General features: G+C 34.1%; 1 protein-coding gene across 3 annotated transcripts; it reads right to left on the minus strand.

Moving 5' to 3' along the window:
- Positions 1-2279: 2279 nt before the first annotated feature.
- On the minus strand, positions 2280-23928 carry GUF1 (GTP binding elongation factor GUF1). Of its 3 annotated transcripts, XM_027103048.1 has the most exons (17): positions 23585-23928; positions 21417-21528; positions 21120-21268; positions 20758-20838; positions 19775-19852; positions 18057-18140; positions 14626-14690; positions 13909-14112; positions 12290-12429; positions 11048-11171; positions 10565-10697; positions 9605-9748; positions 8537-8670; positions 5659-5760; positions 4663-4782; positions 3319-3355; positions 2280-2483 (listed from the first exon to the last, which is right to left on the minus strand). In XM_027103048.1, exons 1-17 carry the CDS (start codon positions 23747-23749, stop codon positions 2346-2348), a joined length of 2010 nt encoding a protein of 669 aa, XP_026958849.1. In that variant the 5' UTR covers positions 23750-23928; the 3' UTR covers positions 2280-2345. The 3 variants fall into 3 exon arrangements, with proteins under 3 accessions (XP_026958849.1, XP_026958851.1, XP_026958850.1); XM_027103050.1 differs by lacking the exon at positions 3319-3355 and having other exon boundaries at positions 2365-2503; XM_027103049.1 differs by lacking the exon at positions 3319-3355 and having other exon boundaries at positions 2436-2483.
- Between the last annotated feature and the right edge of the window lie 207 nt (positions 23929-24135).

The raw sequence follows: 24135 nt of genomic DNA on the forward strand, positions 1-24135 counted from the left end.
TGTCATTATGCAATTAGATTTAAATTAAAAGACAATGTCTCTGCCTATAATTCTTACTTCTGCTCCTTGGGGAGTAAAATATGCTTCCTTTTCTCTGCATATATTGCTTTCTGTAAGTCCACCTAGTAGAAGCATCACTTACATACCTGCTAATTGCCTATGTGATTGAAATGTATTTACAGCTAAGTTCCTTAAAACATTTAAATAGCAAATTTAGAAATAAATAGGACTGTTAAGATAAAATATGCTGCCTTAATTCTAGATAATGAACTTCTAATAGCGTTAAGTATTATACATGGTTTTTGAACAGGAAGTGAAATCAGTATTATCTCCCAGTCCCACACCTGGTAATAAAGTATTGGTTAGTGCAAACTACCTTAGAAGGTCATATAGTTTAGTGAAAAAGCTAAAGATTGGTGCACGGTTCAGCTGTTATTTCTGTGCTTTAAATGTGCTTGCTGAAACAGTCCAAAATCTCCTTTCCATCACTGCCCTGTAAGTTCGAAGTCCATATACTCAAGGTCCACAGCAAACTGCGTTCCTGCTACTTTAACTCCCTAACTCAGGAGCTAAGCTGCAGTTAAGCAAAAAACTAAGTCTATTGAAGATATTTCCACAAGAGGCAATAAAGCATGGTAGCTAAGAATTGGGGTTTGGAGAAAGAAACCACTGTTTGAATCCCAGCTGTCAAGAGCTGTGATGATGTTGGACAATACTGATACATAAGTGTGAGCTTCTTCCCCTGTGAAATGGGATGGTAATGGTGCCTGTACCTCCATTGCCATGTAGTTTGAATGAGGGAATTGTCTATAGAGCTTAGCACAGTGGCTGTCACATATTAAACTCAATAAACGGTGGCTATTCTAATACTAATAGTTTACATTATTTTAACGTACACAAAAATCTTAGTAATATAAGGCCCTCTGGGGGATACACAACTCTCAATCATGTTTAGGAAAGTGGCCAGGGGAGAGAACTTAGGAGTATGCTAAAAAATCTGGAAAATACTTTTTGTACTACTATTACAAGTAAACTTTCCTAAAAAGTCAGAGGTTAAAGGGGAAAAAAAAGTATCCAAACTGTAAGCATACTAATAAGACACAAATACTAAATAGTAGACACACCATACATACTATGTGCCAGGTACCAACTTGTAACTTTCCCCTGGCAATAATGGTAGAACATCTTGTCTTAGAAATGACATTAAAATGCTTTTCTAGTTTCAAAAATACTGCCATTTTCTAAAATATTGATACTTTGGTCATGAGATCTCATAAGCCACAGGTTATGTAACCCCCATACACAATTTTAGGTAAATCCCCACTATCTGAATTTATAATTATCTCATAATATAACAACCTTGTATAAAATTTATCACTGATAGTCTTATCCCTAGAAGACATTAACCTCATTCAATTCATTCAAAGTAAAGGACAAAAGTCAATGGCTAAATTATTTTATCTTACTGTAATACAGTCTGCCCTCTGGTTTGTTTATTGACTTGAGTAGACACGCTTTGAAAGTAACACAACTGTTTACTGGCTATGTGACCTTAAGTTATTTACTCAGTCTCCTCAATTATGAAATCTAGGCAATCATTATTAAACTGTCATTAATAACAGCTGCTGCTAATATCAAACATCTATCACTTTGCACAAATGCATTTTAATTCTCAGAATAAGACAGCCCCTATCATTTTAATTTATATGCATATGTAAACTGTCTAGTTTCAAAGTAACATTTGTAAAAATTTTATGAAAAACTACAGCACATGTCTAGATGCTGTTATTTGAATATTGAATAACAGATTCATATATATCTAAATATATCCATCTAACAAGTTGATACTTGAGGTGATTATGAAAATATTGTATCTTGGGCTTGAAACTAGATAGAATCTTAAGTACGGGGCCTTTTAGTGTGAGTAAAGAATATGCTTGAAAAATTAAGATTCACTGAGCACTGACTAGGTGTCATGCAGTCTTCTGAATATTGTAAACATATTTAATCTTCACAGCCTACGGAGGTAAGTAATAGTATAATCCTGATTTTACTAAAGAGTAAACAGACAAAGAGAGGGTAATTTGGCCAACGTCACTTTGCCTAGTGAGTGGTGGAACAGAAATTTGAAACCAGGCAATATGGCTTCAGAATCTATGCTCTTATCCACCCATGACTCTCTTTCGAAGAAAAGCCAAGAGGTTATTTAAAACTGAAAACCTGGAAAGTAACAAGCAAATTTTATAATTTTCATTCTGTTGTGTTCAACATATTATAAATTACAAAGAAAAAATAAAAGATACACAATTTTTAATTTATGAAAATTCCTTATATTTTCCCACCAATTATTTATCAGATTGTGTTTTCAGAACTTTTACAAAAGCATCTTTTGGAACTTCAACATTGCCAACTTTCCTTAGTTTTTTCTTTCCTTCTGCTTGTCTCTTCAAAAGTTTCATTTTTCGGGTAATATCACCACCATACTGAAAAACATTTTTAAAAACTACAAGTCCAAATCACTCCACAGAAAAATAATCCTACAATTACCAAGAGACATCAATACAATTACAAAAACTTTACAATTATTATCCATGAAGTAGACACCTGCAAAGTGTCTTCCTAAGGGTAACTTCCAAAGTTACGCCCAAGCAGATCCTAATTTTACTGTCTTCTCAAAAGAATAAAGGCTTTATTTATTTATTTGTTTTTGGAAGAAGATGAAGATCCTCAAGGAAACCCAGTACAACATTATGCATGTCAAGGAAAAGTTATCCATCTCCTTACTGATTCAAGGGCTTGAAATTTTAGATTTAGCTGTAGTCTAATACAGAGACTCACATAGGCTTAAATGTGTCAGTCCCTATGCTAAGGATTTAGAAAAAGCATTTATCATTTAATTCTCATAATAACTTACTCTTTTTTTTTTTAATAGACGAAACAGCAAACTTGGCAAAGTAATGCAGGAGAGATGGATTTCAATTTCAGTTTCAACTCCCATTGTAAGACATAGTTATTGTCTTCAAAATCTGTCCTTATAAATTAAAATAATAAAACATTATCCTGATCATAACTATTATAAAAATGTTCTTAGATAGTTGCACATAAGGAAAATTTTAAAAATAAGATGGGAAAATGTGATCAAAATGAGTATGCTATTATTAAAGTCAAGCTGAAATTTACCTATTTAAAAAGAAAACATGGAGATGAGATAAAAGGTATTATAAAAACCAACAGTGGAAACCAATGTATTTATACCCCCTCTGATTCTAAACTTATAAAATAGGTATATTACAAAATAGAACACATGTAGATACGTACGCATTTTGCCAAAACATTTTTCCTATAGGCTTTCACACTGTAAACGAGAAAGTTCTGTATAAGTACATAACTTATACTATTTAAAAGTACTTATTTTCAAAATCAATCTCCCCTTCAGTAAACATATTAAGATCAGGTCACGCCTATATAAAATTGCCGTAAGCAAATAATTAGATAGCTTAAATGCTCTTGTATTTATTTTCATGTATTTGGAATAAAATAGAAAATTAATTCAACATGAATATCAACACAAACTTTGTTAAGAATAAAAAAAGGTCAAGGCTTGTGGGCAGTCTTGAAGAGGTCAAATTTAAGCATGGTATGAGCTTGATTACAACAATTATAAAAGGTCATTTCCAGCTCAACCTAAAAATACTACTACTACTACCACTACCAAAAAAACTAAAAGGGTTATTATCTCATTACTAACTCTACCGAATGTGGGTCAAGAGTGACTAGGAATATAAAGAACGATATATTTTACAAAACCCATTTCAGGGAAAACAAAATAATTTTAATACAGTCATTTAAGGAGCAATAAACTAATCTATTTCTATAATGTATCTGAGAAATTTGGAGGATCAAAATTTGAAAATAGCTCCACTTTTTTGTATTCCATAAGAAGGTATAAAAGTCTTCTTTAAGGTATTCTCTACCTCAGCACATTTATGTTTGAATGATTATTTGCTAACTGTTTTAAATTGCATTTTCCTGGATGTTCCCCTATTATAAATAAACTTCACTCTGCCTAATCTCTGGGCATTTATGAAACACAAAATAACTAAAGCAAAATGGTGTTAGGAAATGAAATTCACTGCAAACAGAGGCTTACAATTTATCCCAAGACTACTGCAAACCCCTGAAGCCTAACATCATACCAGCATTCCTCTCTCACCTTTACAATTTACAACCTGACTGGCTCTGGGGAAGTGATATTAAATGCTTCAAGTAAAAATCATAATTTAGTTTTGTCTCTTGCAAGAATTACCTCCAACACCTTTTTAATTCCAGTTCCTATTAGTTTATAATCTACTTAAAGAGATAAAACCATAAAAACTTTATAGAAATTCATTAGCTATGAAATTCAGTGGGGTCACTGAATAAAATAAATGGAAATAAAACTCCTCACAGCATATATATTAATAACTAAAGAATTATCACCCAAAAGTGTCGTATAAGTAATTCAAAGTAATAGTCATCACTTTAGTAGAATTAAGAGATTAATGTATCTATAAGTAGGAATAAAGTTTAGGACAATGTTAAGTTTTTTAATATTCTTTCATTTTCTATGTATATCACTGCTAAAACCAACCAGTGTTAGTTGAAAAATGAATTTCAACTCACGTTTCTCTTGCAATGATTTTGCTTCCAAGAGCAGCTTGAATTGCTATCTCAAACAGCTGCCTAGGAAGAGAATCCTTCAGACGTTCACATATGGCTTTACCAGCAGAGTATGCTTTGTCTCTGAGATAGAAAAAATGCAGTTATTCACATATCCTAAATAAGAATATTTAAAGTAGCTTTCTAGTTAATATGCATAGTCAATGTAAAGGCTATTAAGGAGATACAAATGGAACTTGTTTAACATAAGCATCACTTAATCTCTGAATCGTATATGACCTTTCTGATTGCAAAACTAACAATCTATTACAGAAAATCTAGCAAAACATACATTAGAGAATAAAAACCATCCTTGATGGGCTTCCCTCACCCACAGAATACCACTGTAAAACATTCTAGAATGTTTGTTAAACATATATCCATCCTTGTAGTTATTTTTCTGCATACATATTTATATTTAATTGTTTTTTACAGTTTGGATCATAGTGTTTATGATATATTCTACCCTTTTTTACTTAATAGACATTTTTTACATCACCAAATATTACTCTACAATATAATTTTAATGGCTTAATAGATTTATTATATGGGTGCCCCATAATTTATTTTAACCAATCCACTATTTCTTGAACATACAGGGGATTTCATTTTTCATTATTATAAAAGTTTTAATGAAAATAAAAAACTTTTTGTTCTCAATTCTAAATTTATCATAGTTTAAAAAACATTTTCTTTTACTTTGTCTCATGTGGTAAGGGAAACATTTCTTTCCATGACACTACTACTTTTGGCTATTGTAATTCTATTCTCCCTTTAACAGTTTGGAAAGAGAAGCATGGAAAAAGAATGGAAGGAAAAACTAGTACATGGAAATTTGATTGCCTTTAATTAAGTTTTCAAAATGTAGCTGTCAAATAAAAATGAGCAACCAATAATTAAAATGAAAACGTCAAAAAGTGGGTACTTTCACATTCTGTGATTAGTTTCTATTAAACTTACTTGTGTACAACAGTTACTAGCTCTTCTACAATATTTCCATTCAGTAGAATATCCATTTTTACAAGTTCTGCAGTCTGGTAGCCTGCATCTTCGTAGTCAAAACTAACAAGGAAAAATGTCCAAGTGATAGATAAACATTATATTTCCCAAGAGATTACATTTTTTTTCTTTTCAAAATATCTTTTTTCTACCTCCTGCCATATCACTCCCAACAGATCTAACTTTCAAACAAAATGTTACATATAAATTTCAGATGAATTGATCTACATGACCACGGTAAGGAACAAACGTCCTCATCTTTTTACATTTATGAAATTAGGTACAAAAATCAAGGGGAACATGCTCTACTAAAGGAAGGGGAAAAAACTGAAGCCAGGCTAAGAAAATGGATCACTGAAAGAAAATGTCACCTACCCAATGTTCCCTCCTAGCAGCTGGCTGGCTGTAGACAACAGTATATTCTAGTGAGTCATTCTCAGACTCATGAGTTGGGTTTCTTTCTAGTTTTCTATTACCAGTTAAATAAATGCTATGACAGTGCTAAGCAGCCATTAATAAATGAGACTTCTGGACTTCATATATGGCTCTTCAGTGTGAACCTTCACAGGGCTTTTTTGAGAATGAAATGAGTTAATACATGTAAAGCACTTGAACAGCCTAGTACATAAAAAGTGTTAAGAACAGAGCCTAGCTGAGCACAATATGCATTTAGTAAGTGTCAACTATTTCTATTAACGATATGGTCAAAGCTTAAAGTGCTAATCAAAACAGGTTTAACTTACAAAACTGATGTCTTATGAGAAAGAAAATTTCAATTATGCTTTCATGTCTTTGCAATTATGGACGAGAACATGTGTATTCCTCCTGCCTTAATTTTATTTTATTTTATTTATTTTTGCGGTACACAGGCCTCTCACTGTTGTGGCCTCTCCCGGTGCAGAGCACAGGCTCCGGACGCACAGGCTCAGCGGCCATGGCTCACGGGCCTAGCTTCTCCGCAGCATGTGGGATCGTCCCCGACCAGGGCACGAACCCGTGTCCCCTGCATCGGCAGGCAGACTCTCAACCACTGCGCCACCAGGGAAGCCCCTGCCTTAATTTTAAAACAAACCGGTGCCTAGAGTTGCAAATGTTTGGCTTCAAAAGGTTTTCAGCAGGAAGGTCACTAAGTGACACTAATACTCTCTAAAACCCGATTACTGTCTAAAGTGTTGCCAAAATCCTTTCTTTTTTCAACAAACATCATTAATCATATACTATATAAAGGTACCATGTTAAGTACTATGCAGAATAAGAGGAGATAAGACATAGACTTAGTCCCTAGACTTTCCACCTTGTTTACAGCTTTATAATTTTCTATCTTAGAAAATCCAAATCTTAGACTTTCAATATTTTAGAATGTGAAATATTATCCACATGTATTTTTGAACATAAGAATTACCTTAATTTTGGAAGCTGGAATTATTTTTACATAGTTCACAATAAACCATGTTCTCTCACTTAATGTGAAATATATTTAATTTTCCAAGCTAAAAGATTTTTAAGACCACTTAACTCAAAGTCGTACCCAAATGCAAACTAGAATTCAAAGACTTTTGTTAAAAGTGTTATAAACACTTAGTAATCATTCTTTTAATTATAGTAATTGTTTAACAACTTGCTGCCTCAATTCAGTTTATTTTAAATTACATTGCTACCTATTTGCTCAAGCTCTTGTCTGAAAGAAGACATAGGAAAAGAATTCACTGACGTATTAGAAAAAATAAATTCTCAATACAAATAAAGAAGATTCCTTTGTATCAAGAGTTACGCTGACTCTCTTCACTGAAAAGCTCATTTCACAAAGTAAACTTCCAGGTCACTGTAGCATGTTCTTCAAAACGTTGGGATCTTTCTTTGAATGTTAATTTTAAGTATGAATGTACATTCATGCATGTTTTACAGATGTGAACATTCACTTTTCCATCAACTTCCCCATTATATTTTACATTTCCTTTATATCCTAGTATATGCTATCTAGTAATGTAGGATTTTAGGACACTAAGGGCACCTAGAGTTATTTGCCTTAACAAAAAATACTCCCACAATGCTATACTCTTTCTTCAGTTTTACCAGGCTGTTCCTCCATGTACTTTTATGGGATAAGATAATGGTTTTCATGATGCAGACCACTCATTCCTGAGAAGACCAAGTTATTGAAGTGTTCACAAATACAGGGGCACACCTAGCATTTTTTACAGACTAAATATGTACTTCTATTTTCCAAATGTACACAGATGCTCCTAGGATTACATAACATACAAATACATTTTAAAAGTGTCACTGAGGTCATAGTAGCTTTTTCAAATTATTATAATTTTTAATCGAAATACAGGAGTACAACTCCTCTCATGAACAGGGCACTAAAATTTTTGCCATTAAGAGAGGAGTAATAGGGGCTTCCCTGGTGACGCAGTGGTTGAGAGTCCACCTGCTGATGCAGGGGACACGGGTTTGTGCCCTGGTCCGGGAGGATTCCACATGCCGCGGAGTGGCTGGGCCCGTGAGCCATGGCCACTGAGCCTGCGCGTCCGGAGCCTGTGCTCCGCACCTGGAGAGGCCACAACAGTGAGAGGCCCACGTACCGCCAAAAAAAAAAAAAAAAAAAAGAAAGGAGTAATAGTTTGATGAATCAAAGAAATTCATTCTTCCATTAAGCAAATTACAAGTACTCTGTAACACCTATAAGCTTGCTCCAAGCTTTTCTAACCTTACAGTGTGATTCTCAACCATCTTCAAGATCACTGAGATTAAATAAGTGGAGTATTAGTGAACACTTGCTGGTCAATATTTCATAAAAAAATTGTCTAAGTATCAGAGTTTCCCATTAAATTTTTACCTAGCATATCCAGAAGACAGAGATTTCAAAGAATCATAAAAATCCACCACAATTTCATTCAAAGGGAAGAGATATTTAAGCATTATTCTATTTTGATCAATATACATCATATTCTTCTGAACTGCTCTTCGAGCCTGAAAAGGGAATAAAAAATGTATTGAATGATAACCTAATCAAATAATGGTTTATTTAATGGATATAGGAAGATGTCAATTATCAACTTTAAAGAATGGGCAAAACGAAGGAATATTTTTTTAATCTAGTAAAAACATCTGACCAATATTTATAATACAGGAAGAACCATTTTGTATCTCAATTACAATATATTTGCTACCAAAGCTTTTAATCCTTTGTCTTTATCAAACTACTTTGTCTTTTTTAATTATACAGTATTTCATTTAACAATAAATCAAATTAGCTACAGATAAAGTCAAAGTTCTAATTTCTTATTTTACAAATAAAAGAAATTTAGGCCCAGAGAAATTAAGTGACTAAAGTTAAAGTTTTTTGTGACAAGACAATTAAAATTCAAGTCCACTAGTCATTTGAGAGTTCTTTTCAATATATGTCAGAATATTTCAAATACGTATTTTTTAAGGACTATGATTATATCAAATTTGTGGATTAAATCATTTATTACAATGTGGCAAGAACTAAAGCAAACTGAGGAATACCTTCCCAACAAAGGTCTCTCAAGTATTATAATTATCTTTCAAATGATACTCAATTTCAAATACTCAAAAAGGCGAAAGGAAATTATACTTTACTCAAGTTAAAAGGCCATCAAATTCCTTTCCTTTAGGCTAAAATATCAATTCAATAAACTAACACAGATGATCAAAAATTCTGGCTCTATTTTTTTATTTAAAAATCAAAATACTGTAATTATATATATGTATATGTACATGTATAAATAGGTAAAATATATAAAGATACAGATCTTTATGAAAATTTCTTTTGTTAAATTCAACGTGCACTGCCAAGAGAAACAATTCAAAACCTAAGCTGGGTACCACTGTTTGAGAAGACTGAAGTTTACTTTTGTATCAAACAGTATTACATTTATACCTGGCAAAGCATCATTATTTTTCCAATATATTCATCTGGTGTGATAATGGTGCCCAAAACAATCGGCTCCAAATATTCTGTTACTTTTGACTTATCAGGGAATTGTGCAGGATTGATGATTGTAATTTCCTTTTCTCTGTATTCCTAAAAATAAGAAAAATCACCAATAGTTAAAAAGAAATCTTAATAATTACAATGTTTTAAAATTTGTTATTTATAATATATATTAGAATTTACTGTTACTGAATGTGTTGCAATAAACACAAAAGAATTCTTAAAGGTTAGAATATTATCTTAACACACTTTAGATTAAAAACTCTCCAACTGTAATCTTTAACATTAATAACCATCATTAATATATTCTGGTTATTGACATTTACTAAAACACATTGTGTACACCACTTAGAAAAATATGATGGAAGAATACATTTTAATCTGCCCCTTATAAGGCACTGTAAGTAGTTTCCCAAGTTAATTTTGTTGGAAAATATTTACAGATGCCAGTTAATATTTGTTTAAAATGAATAGATTGCCACTTAGACTGAATACAATATTGTCTCTACTGTTAACTTGAAATCTAAATTTCCTACCACCACGTAGGACAGAATGCTTTACTTTTCATAAGATGAATTACTTATGACCGAAATTATACTCTTAATCTTTGTGCTGAATTTTGAACAGTATTTTCAGAACTAACTCTACTTTTTACCCTTAGTAATAGACTAGTATTGATAATGTGGATGTTTTATCAGGTTAAGAAAAATACTGCATAAATTAGTTCTCAAGTAACTTCTCCATCATAAGGTAATTCAACTTTTATTACTATTAATCAAGAAATATTTAGTTTTAATAGCTATTCAGCTACTGGTGTACTAAAATATTTCTCTTGTATTCTGCACACACATACACACACACATACATTTATTGAGTTTTCCTTTGTATGCTGACTCACAACAGTACCTTTATCAATTTTGCTGATGAAAGAACAGCTTTATATGGAACAGTAGGTGTTGTCAAAATAACAGAAGCATTATATTCTTGCTCAAGTCGCTGGTTGAAAACTTCCATATGCAAAAGTCCAAGAAATCCTAACCTGGGGGAGAAAAAGCCAAACTCCAAAATGTTTATGTCCCACGGGCTGTATTTTCTTTGATGAATATACTGCTACTTTGTGGGGGAGGAGTGGAATCAAAAGAGTCATTCAGTCTATCATATCATAATTAAATGCTAACATAAATTCATTAAATAAGATAAAATCTTCCATTGGTAAAATAGCTTTAAAACTTACCCACAGAATATGAATCCACAGTGAGAAATAGGCAGACATTGTTTAGTTCATTTTACACTAATATGAACTTATCTTCAGAAATGTTAAAGAGCAATACACCATTTAAACTTTACTTTTCAATAAAAATGGAACACTACAACATAACTGAATCTTACCTCCAGCCAGCACCTAGGGCAAGGCTACTATCCCGATGAACTGTCACACTGGAATCATTTAGAGTCAGTTTTTCTATAGCACTCTTCAGGTTATTATATTCAGATTGGTCTATAGGGTACATTCCTGGGGACACAATGATTTCTAATTATCACATGTGAAACGCTGCCTAGAAAAGCTAATATGCACTGCTGCCAAGTTCAAAATTAATCGCTTAGCTTTTAAATTACTTTCTGTATTTCACTGACCAAAATACTGGTTTGCTAAGAAAACTATAAATATTAAGTTAAATCGGCTTCAAAGTATTTTGCGAGTTTCATAAACTTTGAATTTACCACTAGATTCACAAAGTGATGTTTTTGCTTTTGCAAAAAATACAGAGAAAACAAAAAAGAACCATGGGAATTAAGCCTATCAGGATAATACATTGTGTTTATTTTAAGAAACAAAAGTGCAAGACATCCACAACCACAAATGAAATTCCATGAGCAGATAAAAAGCAGAGGTAGAAATGAAAACAAGAACTACTGATTCATCAGATTCTCTTTCACCTCAAACCCAAGTCCTCACCTCTTAAGTTCTTCAAAATCCAGATGACTGACTTTGTCTTAACAGGGGCAGGGAGAGTTAAACAACATTTATAATTCCCAATGAGAAATACAAAAGCGAGAAAACAAGGAATGGATACCCGGTACAGAGTAACCAGATGACCTTCAATCAGGTCTTCCTTTTTCAAATGTATGTAATGTAATGCAGAAATAAGAGGTTCTGAAGTTATGCATACATGAGGTGACACTCTTTTCTGCCATGCCTACACTAGTATAATACAGTATTAAAGAAAGGCCAGCTAAGGGGAAGGCAGTCAGTAAATGTCCACTGATAATTAGTAATAAAAACATCCTAATTAGGAAAGTATTTCAAACACAATGACCTACTCTCTAGTGAAACAAGAAGGAAGTTCATATTACTGTGCTCTTCCAATATATCAGAGGGCTTGTTTAAAAGGTTAATTTTTAAGAAGTCCTAAAAAAATTTAGGCAATTATCTCCCACATAAAGTTTCACCATACATATGCAATTAACTGCTATGTAAATAGCACACCCACAAAAAAAAAAAATTAAGAAAAACAGAGTAACTGTTATTTTAACAGGAATTAGGTGCTCTTTAAAATGAGTATTTCTAATAAATTTTATTTCAATTTAGAGTAAACTGGCCCTTATCCTTTGAATATGTGCGCTCCTCACCTGCAAATACCATTGGCTTCGCTGATTTAAACCCAGGCAAGGGTTCCACTGGTTGTTTATGTAAATATAATGTATCTCCTACTTGTGCTTCAGTGACATCTTTCATCCCAGCAATCAGATAGCCCACCTGTCCTGCATATCTAAATAAAATTATTATATGGAAATATTTACTGTTTTCATGTTTCATGTGCACACTCACAATCAGCTCTACTCTTCTAGGAAATGATCACACTTTCCAAACAAAACCTCATCAAACTGAAACTAAGTGCTACATATCAATTCTCAACTCTAAGAATCGTCAGCAAAAGAACATCCCATGCCTTACAATCCATTACCAAGGACCTCTGCAATACAATAAGCCTAGGGACCTTCTTAAAGACTCTGCCCACCTCTGCATATTAAACAACAGTGAAACTGATAAATGCAGAAACATAAAACGCTCCTTGTAATATTTGTTTTATTAGTGAATTATATTACAAATGTCCTTTAAAAAAGAAAAGAACAATTTTAACCAAGCAAAAAAATGTGAACTCTCAACAAATCTGATTATCTGTTTGATGTGCCTCTTGCAGGAAGAGCAAATCCAAGATTTCAGAGTTGTAGCTTTTTTTTTTTTTTTTTTTAAAGCAAACTTCCTAAATGATAATTTCCATTTAGGATGAGGTACAAAAATCTTTACTAAAGATGCAGTAATTGTCAATATATATGCGACACAATATAGACAGACTTTGCATAGCACAGGGAATTATAGCCATTATCTTGCAATAACTCTTAATGTATAATCTATAAAAATACTGAACCATAATGCTGTATGCCTGAAACTAATATAATACTGTAAATCAACTATACTTAAATAAGAATATAGACAGATTTTAGAAATATTTGAGAAAATTACAATAGACTTTATGACTTTCAATTACCTAAAAAAATGACAAAATAGTGCAGTTTTAGACATACAACATTGAACTATCAATTGTGGCCTATATAGTCACCTGGTTCATATCCTGAATTTGACAAATGATGAAACAAAGACCTTAGAAAACTATGTGCCCAAGGTAATCTATCTTAGTATCTGGGGTACTGATGGAATAGGCACTCAATAAATATTTGTTTTATAAGTGAACTCAGAACTCAGTTTTATAATGTACACTACCTTGCTAACCTCAAACGCCATAAATTCTTGTTAATCAAAGTTTTACCATGAATTCCACACTAAAGAAAACAATTATCGAATTTTCTTCACTATTTTATGTTGAAAAATCTAATTACAAAAAAATTAAATGTCAAAAATTGATATCCAGTATGGATATGGATATGGATGAGAGAATTATCTCTTCCACTGTCTCATCAAGTACATCAATGTTGGACCCAGTCTGCAACCAGAATATAAAATTAGTTGTGGCTAGTCAAAAGGAATAAAAAAATACATCAAATCCCTACTGTCCCTCACACATGAGATTCTTTTTCAAAGAGGATTCACTATGTAGTTGCATTCAATAATCAGGTTTTGTTTTTTTTCTAAGTTATCAAATTGGGATCATTCTAAGCGCACCAAGTTAAGAAAGGCTGTGACAGAAACACATACAAGTGTCTTTTAATCACTAATGCAGATTACTTACAGTTTGTGAGTTGGCTGCTCATTAGGATTCAGAACTCCTACTTCGTTAACTTCATACGTCTTTTGAGTATGCGCAGATACAATTTTATCTCCTTTGGAAACCACTCCATCAAATAATGCTACATTGGCAATCACACCCCTATACTGGTCAAAGGTGGAGTCAAATACCAAAGCTCTCAAGGGATTTTTGCGATGCACTTTAGGACTATTAAAAATAAGTAAAGAACAAACACTAATAAATTAAATTTAAATAATAAATAAATTAAAATCTTAATATAACATCTTTTTAACTCAAATATTATGCTTAATTTATTCTAGTACAGTTGATTAACTGACAGCTAAAATAAAAGGACGTTTCTATAAGGTATAATGCCTATATTAGTTTTAATTCGACCTCAAGTTTTAAATACATTTTAAATGACTGTTTTTAAATTGCTTATGAAACTGATTAAATATATTTGTTCAGGATTAAGAAAAAACAATAATTACCAATGTATTCAAGTCTATTGCAATAATTGTTAAGAGATCTCTATCATCCTTTTTTCTTTTATTTTTCTATACTGTATTTGCCTTCTATATGTTACTAAAAATAAATTAAAAATTTATTCTCACTGACTGCAAAGAGTACATTTGCCATAGCTACTAAGCTAAAATAGCAGATCAAACTGATGGACCTTGTACTGTTAAACAAATAGTATAAAAAGAGCAAAATACATACGGGGGTATTCTTTTGATGACTGCCTGAAGAACACTTTCAACATTCGTTCCAAGTTTAGCAGAAATCTAAAAATATGTATGTGAAACAAACACTGAAAAAGTTAAGACTTCACTTTTCTATCCTTGTGACTGAGCTTTATAATTAGAAGGGAAAAAGAACTCTAAAATTTATCAATTTGCTTGAAGAACTTGGTAAAAGGAAGCACAAAGCATATAACATATCAACAACTGCCCTTCCATTACAGTTAGGTGATTCTCTGGTATTAAATTACAAAAGCATTCTGATTATGGTATTGAAAGAACAGTGGACTAAGAGTTCAAAAAAATCTGGGTTATAATCATCACTCCACATGTAATAAATGACTTCAAACAATACACATTTCTTTAAGCTTCAAATTCTTCATCTGATAAATGAACTGATTTTTCATATTTTACCTAAACCTCAAGGTTGCTGTGTGAATAAGCAGTATTTGTGGATATCATACAGGTAACTGTAGGGCATATTATTACTATTGTTCTCACACTGAAAATACAGGTCAAAAGACTCAAAACACATGTGCATTTGACTCACCTTTGTCATTACCAGTAATTGAACTTATCTCTGAAATCTTTATTTCAAACCCAATTCCATGAATACTTCCTCTTACCCTTTAAAGTCCCTCTAGATCAGAGTTTCTCAACTCGACACTAAGGACATTTTGGGCTGGATAATTCTTTGTTTGGGGGGCTGTTCTATGAACTGTAAGATGCTTAACAGTATCCATGGATTCTCATCTACCCACAAGATGCCAGTAGCATCCATCCCCCAGTGTGACAACAAAAAAGGACTTCAGACATTGCCAAATGTTTCCTAGGGGCAAAACTACCCCCTAATGAGAACCACTGCTTTAGACTCTAGTACATTCTTTGCAACAATCCTTTACGATCACAACCTCTAATCCACTGAATAGGCTACTTTTTTTTTTCATTATCCATTCACCCCCCTGCCTCTTTTCACAGCTGAGACTCCAAGGGTCAACTGTTTGTGATCACTCTGTTTAACTACTTTTTATTCTCTATCCTAAGCAGTTGGTAAAACCTCAACTGTGACTGCATCCAACTATGTGCCTTTTCTATGCCTATAATCAGAGCAGCTTAACATTGCTGGAGAAAAGTCAAGTAACTGGTCTGGCTGGTTTCTGTAAGTTCATGACCACAGATCTCAATGTGCAGTCAACATTTCCTGGTAGTCCCAGGACACATCCCTTACTAAATTCACATTGTCGCTCATTAAGATAATTCACACCACCTTCCTTTTCAATCTACACATTTTCCCTATGGCCAATTCACTCTCAGATACGGTTGCCTCTTACTTCATTTAAGGAAACAGAAAACATCAAAAACTCCTTTACCCAAACATACAAATCCATCTGCACCTGTATACACAACCTCTTTGCCTTCTCTCTTGTTACAATCTATATTCTCACCTCTCTGAAAACTCAATCCTTGCATCCTCCTCTTCTGAATCCTACTCTCTAATACTTCTCAAATTCTTACTCAAAACCCCCTACAAATTGATAATAATGTAGTGTAGTCTGGCTTCTAGGACCTCTTTTTCTACCTACACTTCCTCCCTAGGAAACGGCATCCATTTCTGTGGCCTCAATACTACATACATGCTAGAGACTTTTAAATATCTTCGACTCAGCCCTCTCCACAAATGCCAGAATTGTAGATTTATGCAATATCTCTACTTGGATGTCTAACAGGCATTTCAAACCCACTATGTCCAAAACAGAGCTTTTCATTTTCCCACTATGTCTGTTCCTCCCCGAGTCCTCTCCATATTAACAAATACCAGTATTCAACCAGTTGCTCAAATCCAAACCCTCCTTGATTCTTTATTTCACTTCCTTACACGTAACACACCAGCAAAATCTACAGTATCCACAAAATACACATCAAATTTGCCCACTTCTTCAACATCAGCAGCACATACTTAGCCACCACCATTTTGCACCTGGGCTACTACTACAAGCTGGTTTCCCCATATCTCCTCTTACCCTTTTTTAATCCATTCTCTATAAGGCAACCTGAATGATCAGCTTATTTTCCTCTCTTGCTTTAAAATTCTTTCATTATCTTGAAAATTTTAAACCCTTTAGCACAGCAAGAGTCCCAGAATGACTTGATTCCCACCTAACCTACAAAGCCGTTTCATCTAACTTGCCTTCTTTCTGTTCCTTAAACATGCCAAACCTTGCCAAACATGCCAAGCCTTTACACTTGCTCCTTCCTCTTCCAGAAATGCATTTCTCCCAACTCTTCATTTCTTCAAGTCTCAGTTCATCAGAGAAGAATTCCCTAAGTTACTCTGCATCACAGCTCCTCTCTGAGAAAAAGACTTTTTTCATTGTTAAGTATGGTAATTCCACCTGGAACAATACACTCCGTTAATGTATTTCCTTGATAACATAGGTCTCATTCAATAATTACTATACTTACTTCTCTTTTTACTTATTCAGTGAGTGCCTCCCCAAGCAGAATATAAACACGAGACAGAGGTCTTGCCTGTACTGTTCACTGCTATTATCCCTAGCTGGCACACACCAAATTAAGTATATGAATGAATTTGGTAAATATTTATTAAAATCTGAACAGTTAATTATACTTCAATATAACATAATCCAAGTCATGATACCATAATTTCAGAACTGCCTTACAATGAGGTCCCTCTTCATAATAAAAACCATTAAATTCTACATATATATCCAAGAAAAAAAATTATTGCTTTTTCTCATTATTATCAAGTTTATATAATCATCCAATGTGTTAAAATTAAAAAAAAAACAAAAAAACTCACTTCATCAGCTGAAACTTGCTTTTTCAAAACTCAAACAAGATTGAAAGTGGAAGCTAAACATTATATTACTGCACTGACAGACTTACTACACAAGCATGTAGCACAGCACAGTTCAGTGATGGCTATTTAACACCCAAAGCACCATTTAAAAGGTAAATTTAAAAATTCAAATTTAAAATAGTATCAACTTTGATATAAATAAAATCTATTTCCAAGAGTGATATGTACATATGCCTTGAAATTAGTCTGACCCTGCTCTTCAAAGAGAATATTTCCATAGAGGCAAAATGGCATACAAGAAATAATACTATAAAGAGTTGCAGGAGGCCTACATTTTAGTCCTGGCACATTAGCTAACTAGGTCTATAACCTTAAGAAAGTGATAAAATCTTTGACTCTTAGTCTTTTCAACTGTATCATAAGAGTAATTTCTATCTGTCCTAACCATATAATAGGGATTTTTGGCAAAGATCAAATAAAATATCAGTAAAAAGAACTTTGTAGAACTGTAAGATAATAATATACTTAGGCCAATTACCTGAGATTTTTGAAAGTAAAACCAAGTCTTCTAAAAAAAAAGAGTATTTTACCTTAATACATTCATCACTTGGAATATCAAACACCTTTTCAATTTGTTTTTCAACGCTTTCAGGATCAGCATTCTTCAGATCTATCTTAAAAAGAAAAATTCATTATGTCTTAATATAATTAAATTAAAATGTATTATTTATTAGTGGTATTTGGAGATAGATAAAAGCATACCTGCTTTTAAGCTAACTGACCCCTTTATGATTTTATTTTCAAAAGTATTAAAATAAGAATAATCTAGAAAAAGGCAATATAATTTTAACAAGCATGGCCACTGAAAATAGGCAGACAGCAGAGCAAGCATGAAACTGAGGCAGTTAGCTATTCAAGGCAGAAGAGTTCAGTAACACCATGTAAACCGATTTTATAAGTTAGATATAACTTATAAAAACAAACTGTCTTACCTATAAGCAACCTTGCTTCTTTTAAACCTAACTTCAATATCAAAAAATAAAACTGAATGCCATGCAGATTTTTAATTAAGACTCTTAATTTATTAATTTTAAAATATAAAAGTAAGCTTTATCAACACTGCTCAATTTAGCACTTAACTGTTAAGTGTCCGGTGTTATACTATTTCATCCTAGTTCATAAGGTCCTTTTCTTTTCCTTTATATGGTTTAGTCCAACACTGTTGTGCCTGCCCTGCCCTTTACTACAGAAACAGCCCCCCATCACTCCATGTAAGTCAGGGAGACCATCTTCTCAACTACATGCCAGGGTATAGGAGCTTGAGCTGCAATTTTATCATATGCAATTCAAAGAAATAAATCCCACCAATATACAACTGACCCTTGAATAACAAGAGTTTCAACAGCACAGGTCCACTTGTGTGCAGATTTTTTTTCAATAAATATGTAAAAATACACTTGTAGAACATCATGTGCAAGACTTGTATTGAGTGGATAGCCTATCCCTAGCAAAGGCATAAGATGAGTGATATTTAACATAAAATTAATAATGTGTTGGTTTTCTTACTGTTTTATAACTTTGCTTTCAAAGAATTACATTACCATACAGTATGCCTCTCATAACTGGAGAAACTGCATATCAGCCTATAATTATATATAAGCATATTTTTTTAAAATGTAGCAATGTTTCCAATACTGTTATAAATGTGACTGTAATACTGTATGCCATAAAAACTTTATAAGGATTCATTCATTAGTGTATATGCTAGGTTTCCATGAAGCAATCACATACAGTATCATACCATAAAGCAATCATATTTCTGCTTCATTATCAATGTGTGAATCATTATACCTGCAAATGAATATGAAGTTCTTTTTCACATTATGTTTTAATTTTTTGATGTCTGGTGTCAGTAATACATATAACATCTACGGTGTTTTGTATCACCTAAGACAATATTGATGTAAGTACTGAGAGATGATTCACCTTATAAACAGATGACATAAACTTAGGGTATTGATAAATAGAGTACTGTAAATATATTTTCTCCTCCTTATGATTTTCTTAGCATTTTATTTTCTTTAGCTTACTTTATTGTAAGAATATAGTATACAATACATATAACTACATATAACATACAAAGTATGCATTAAGAGACTGTTTAAGCTACTGGTAAGGCTTTGGTCAACAGTAGGCCATTAGTAGTTAAGTTTGTGGGGAGTCAAAAGTTACACGCAGATTTTTGACTTTTCCTTTATATAGTTTACAAAGTAAAATAATAAATAGCACTGTTGTGCTAACAAATTACCTTGTTTATGACTGGAATTACCAATAGCTGTGCTTCAAAAGCAAGAAAGAAGTTTGCTACAGTTTGGGCTTGAATACCCTGGAAATAACAAGACACAAGACACTAAGATGATCATTCCACCATTTATGGCAAAAGTTGTAATTCAAGACCATTCCACACATCCTCATCAAAAGCAAAGGTACAAGGCAAACTATGGTATCTATACTTCCATGCATCTGGATCATTCCCTGTGAAAATTTCTTTCAGTTCATGAAATGTTTTTTAGAGGGCACTGTATTAGGCTTTGGAGACAAAGTAGTAAAACACAGATCCTTAAAGACCTCTAAGCCTCCCAAAGGACTCTTGTGACACATTTTGTAAAGCCCAGTATATGTATGTAAGGTAGAGACTGACTCTCCCTGACAGGCTCAGGGAAGATTTAACACAACAACAAAAAAATCTTTGGGTTTTGAATGAAGAGTCTGTAAGAAACTGAAACATATCAAAAGCTTACTTTAAATAGTATATCATAGCTCTTATATTCTCATCTCAATATGTTATTATGGTTATATTTATACCAGAGAACTTGGTAATGTTATTGACATGTTTCTTTAAACCTAACACTTCCCAAATTATTACCTTAAAAACACCCCAAATGACCTCAAAAATAAAGATTTATTTTCAAGTTGTGCTAAAAAATTGAAACCTCAGATTAAGAACTGCTTAAAATTGAGGTTTTTTTGGCAGGATGTATATATAACATGACATACTTCAAAAATCTCTTGAACAATTTCTCTTAACATTTTTGAAAGAATGAACTAGTCAACTTCACAGACAACTTTAGTGTAATAAAACTTCAAATTAACAGGACCAAAACATAACTTTAAGTAATAAAATAAATCTTATTTTCTTCAAACACAAAAATTCTATTTCCCAAAGCATTTTAAGGAAAACCCTGGAACAACCAAGTAGCATATCACATCATATAAAATTAAAGTACCTACCTCATTTGCATCCACCACAAGTAAAACACCCTGGCAAGCTGAGAGTGACCTGGATACTTCATAACTAAAATCAACATGGCCCTGAGAAACAAAAAATATTAATGCCTCTAAGTGTTGGAGTTTAAATGTTTCTTAGGGAGGGGCACTATGGTAAATATATTGACTCCACTGGATAAAAAGTTAATAGGTTTCTTTTTTAGCCTGTGCTTGTGAAACAACTGACACTAACATAAGAACACTGAGAAAACAAAAAGCAAAGTGAGGTGTTTAATGTTCAGTTCAAAACCTGAAAAAAGGATTTGTTTGCAGTATTAATACAAGGCTGACTTTAACAATAGAGAAAAAATTGATATTAAATTTACCGGTGTATCGATGAGATTTAAAAGGTACTGCTTTCCTTCATAATCATAGAAGAGAGACGCTGTCTGTGCTTTAACAGTGATTCCTCTTTCTCGTTCCACTTGCAATTTATCAAGTACTTGTTTATTATTTTTTGTTTTATCAATTGCCCCTATAAATACAAATGTTTATTGATATTTCTGAGCTTTTAAAAAGAGACAATACTGCATATACAATTAAAACCAAACTTTTAAAAAGCATGGTAAAATTATCAATTATTCATTGCCATTAATTAGGTATAGAATATAAAATGAAAATACCTGTTAGTTCCAGGAGCCTGTCTGCTAAAGTACTTTTGCCATGATCCACATGTGCAATGATACTGAAATTTCTAGTGTTTTCAACAGAGAATCTAGACATATCAATTTTTTCCTAGAAAGGGGAGAGACATATTACATTTATGAGTATAAATTGTGCACAATATGAAACAAGTATACTAAATTAAAGAATGTTCTTTTAGTCTTCTTAGAACAATTTCATTTATAGCATTTATATTGTTTATATTATTCCTCTGACAGTAAAGAGACATATGGCTAAAGTCGTATTACAAGCAATGGATTACAACAGGACCATCAAAAACATTGGTTTCACTGTCAAAGGTGACCATATAGCTAAATAAAAGTCTCATAATATTTCCATCACTCGAGGGCCAATGAGGAACTGAATGTACTTTCATGAATGGAGAACACAAGATACGTAGAACTCTACAGCCTTAGAGCAGCGGTCCCCAACCTTTTTCGCACCAGGGACCGGTTTCATGGAAGACAATTGTTCCATGGATGGGGGGCAGGGGGAGGTTCAGGCAGCCATGCGAGTGATGGGGAGTGATGCGGGGCGGCAGAGGAAGCTTCCCCCCGCCGCTGGACCTCACCTCCTGCTGTGCGGCCCGGTTCCTAACAGGCCTCAGACCAATGCTACCACTGCCGTGGAGCACCTGGTCTAACAAAATCTCTTGAAACAAAAAAGCTACAGAGAAGCTGAAAGAATAAAAGGAAAAGTTTTCGCCCCCATCACATAATTTAATCAACAGTCTACTTAAAAATCTGTGCTCCTAGTAGAGCCTTCAGAAGTTTAATTTAGATGATTTTGTTATTTGACAACTTCTTTGGAGAGAGAGAAGGAAAAAATATGACCACATCAGGAAAAAAAGCCTCTTTTTTTATCACTTTAATTCTTAAAATATTTTGAAAAGTTAACTTCTGATTTTTAGTTGCATACACCTTTACTGTTTTACTGAGACTCACTGCAAATTGCTAAAAACTGGTATTTAAGCAGATATGTCAGTTTTTTGTACTCAAAACATTTCATTTTTCCAATCAAATTTTTATCTCCTAACCAGCAAAAAAAAGTGAAATTACAATGAAATACACAACTCTCGTGAGCTTAAGTTTCCTTTTTTTGGTAAGTGCTCCAATACAAGGCGCACAATAAGAGTGCAACTACACCTGAAAGGAATTCTGCAAAAAAACTAAACCTGATTTGTTTGCCCCGTGGATTCCCCCCGCCCCCAACATTCAATTCAAAAGATATACAGTCCTGCACCATTTTTAAGATCTGGGAATTGCAACATAAATCCATTTTACATTCCACAGGCATTTTAGAAAAGGGTAAAACCGAATAATTATAGTCTTTTTTATCCGCAGTTACTCACAACTTGCATTCAGTTACTTTACTGCCTAAACTGTTATCTCTTCACAGTTATCAGACAGTACAGTTTTTAAGAGTCGCTGGAGCCCCACCTCCTCCAACCACAGGAATAGTCAGAACTGCACAAGCCTGCTCCGGCTGAGGCTAAACGAAATAATAAAACAAACAGAAGCTAAGGCATACCCAGCACTCCTTACAGTCTAGGTACTGGGCTAAAAGGTCTGTGCCTTACACCGCGCAAGCCTCACAAACAGCCATTCGGAGTTTTATGAGCATCTCATTCAACAACGTTAGAAACAGTCACAGGAAGGTCAGGTAACTTGCCCAAGTCCCATGGCTAAAAAGTTGCACGAAAATGGAACGAGCAGCTTCCCCAGTAGGCTTTTAAAATTAAATACATGCTGAGACCAGCACCTCGCATAAACAATAAAAGACTTCTGATATCACCGATGAGGAAAGTTAGGGCGTGACTTGCCCAAGGTCACACTGGTGAGCAATGGAGTCAGAAACCCGAGCGGAGCCCGCGCCGTTCTCAGAGGCGCAGCCTGCGTTCACAGGTAGTCCTAGGAAGGCCGACACATTCCCAAATTCCCAAATTACTTATAAGTAATTTAATATGGATGTTGGTGTATAATTTTTATCTTCATAAAATGGGCGAAGGCATTAGGATTAGAAGTGTTTAAACTGAAAAAGTATCCAAACCCAACAAGTACAACATTAGCAAAATAAGCCCCCTCCCAAGTTTTAAAACTTGGCTGACGAGAAACTCAGAGGCGGTCACCTTGCGGTCCGCAGAGCTGTAGCTCCTGTCCGGAGTCTTGGACTCGGCTGCAGCTCCCCGGGTCGGCGCGGGGCGAGGCCCGGGCAGCCCCCGACGCGCCGCCCGGGTGGCCCAAGCCGCCAGCGCGCGTCTGCGCCAGCAGCCCTGACCCGCAAGCGTCCACATCCCCCCGCGCAACAGAATCGTCAGGAGAGGGTCCCGAGACGCGACGGCGCCATCACCCCCGGCTCCGTTTCCTCCAAGACGCCCCCGCTAGGAGCTGAAAGACAGGATTCAAACACGCTTTCGGAAGCAGGGAGGAAGACTTAAACTGCGAACCACGGCCCAACTAAAGGCCCCGGCAGGACGCCCAAGACGCTCGGCGACTCGCTGACGTCCGGACGTCGCATGACGTCTTGACGTCAGCGTGCCTCCGCGCGGAGCTCTAAAGAGGTCACGTGAGGGAAGCTCTCGCGGGCAGTGTTAGCAGTTCTCTTAGCGAAACCTTGGGGGTTAACCTACCAAATGGTAAAGTACGAGAGTAACTTTTAAAATCTGGAAGCTGAGGTGTA

Source organism: Aethalodelphis obliquidens, unplaced genomic scaffold (assembly GCF_003676395.1).
Source record: "Aethalodelphis obliquidens isolate GAN/ISIS:26980383/991018 unplaced genomic scaffold, ASM367639v1 scaffold6, whole genome shotgun sequence".
NCBI lineage: Eukaryota > Metazoa > Chordata > Mammalia > Artiodactyla > Delphinidae > Aethalodelphis > Aethalodelphis obliquidens.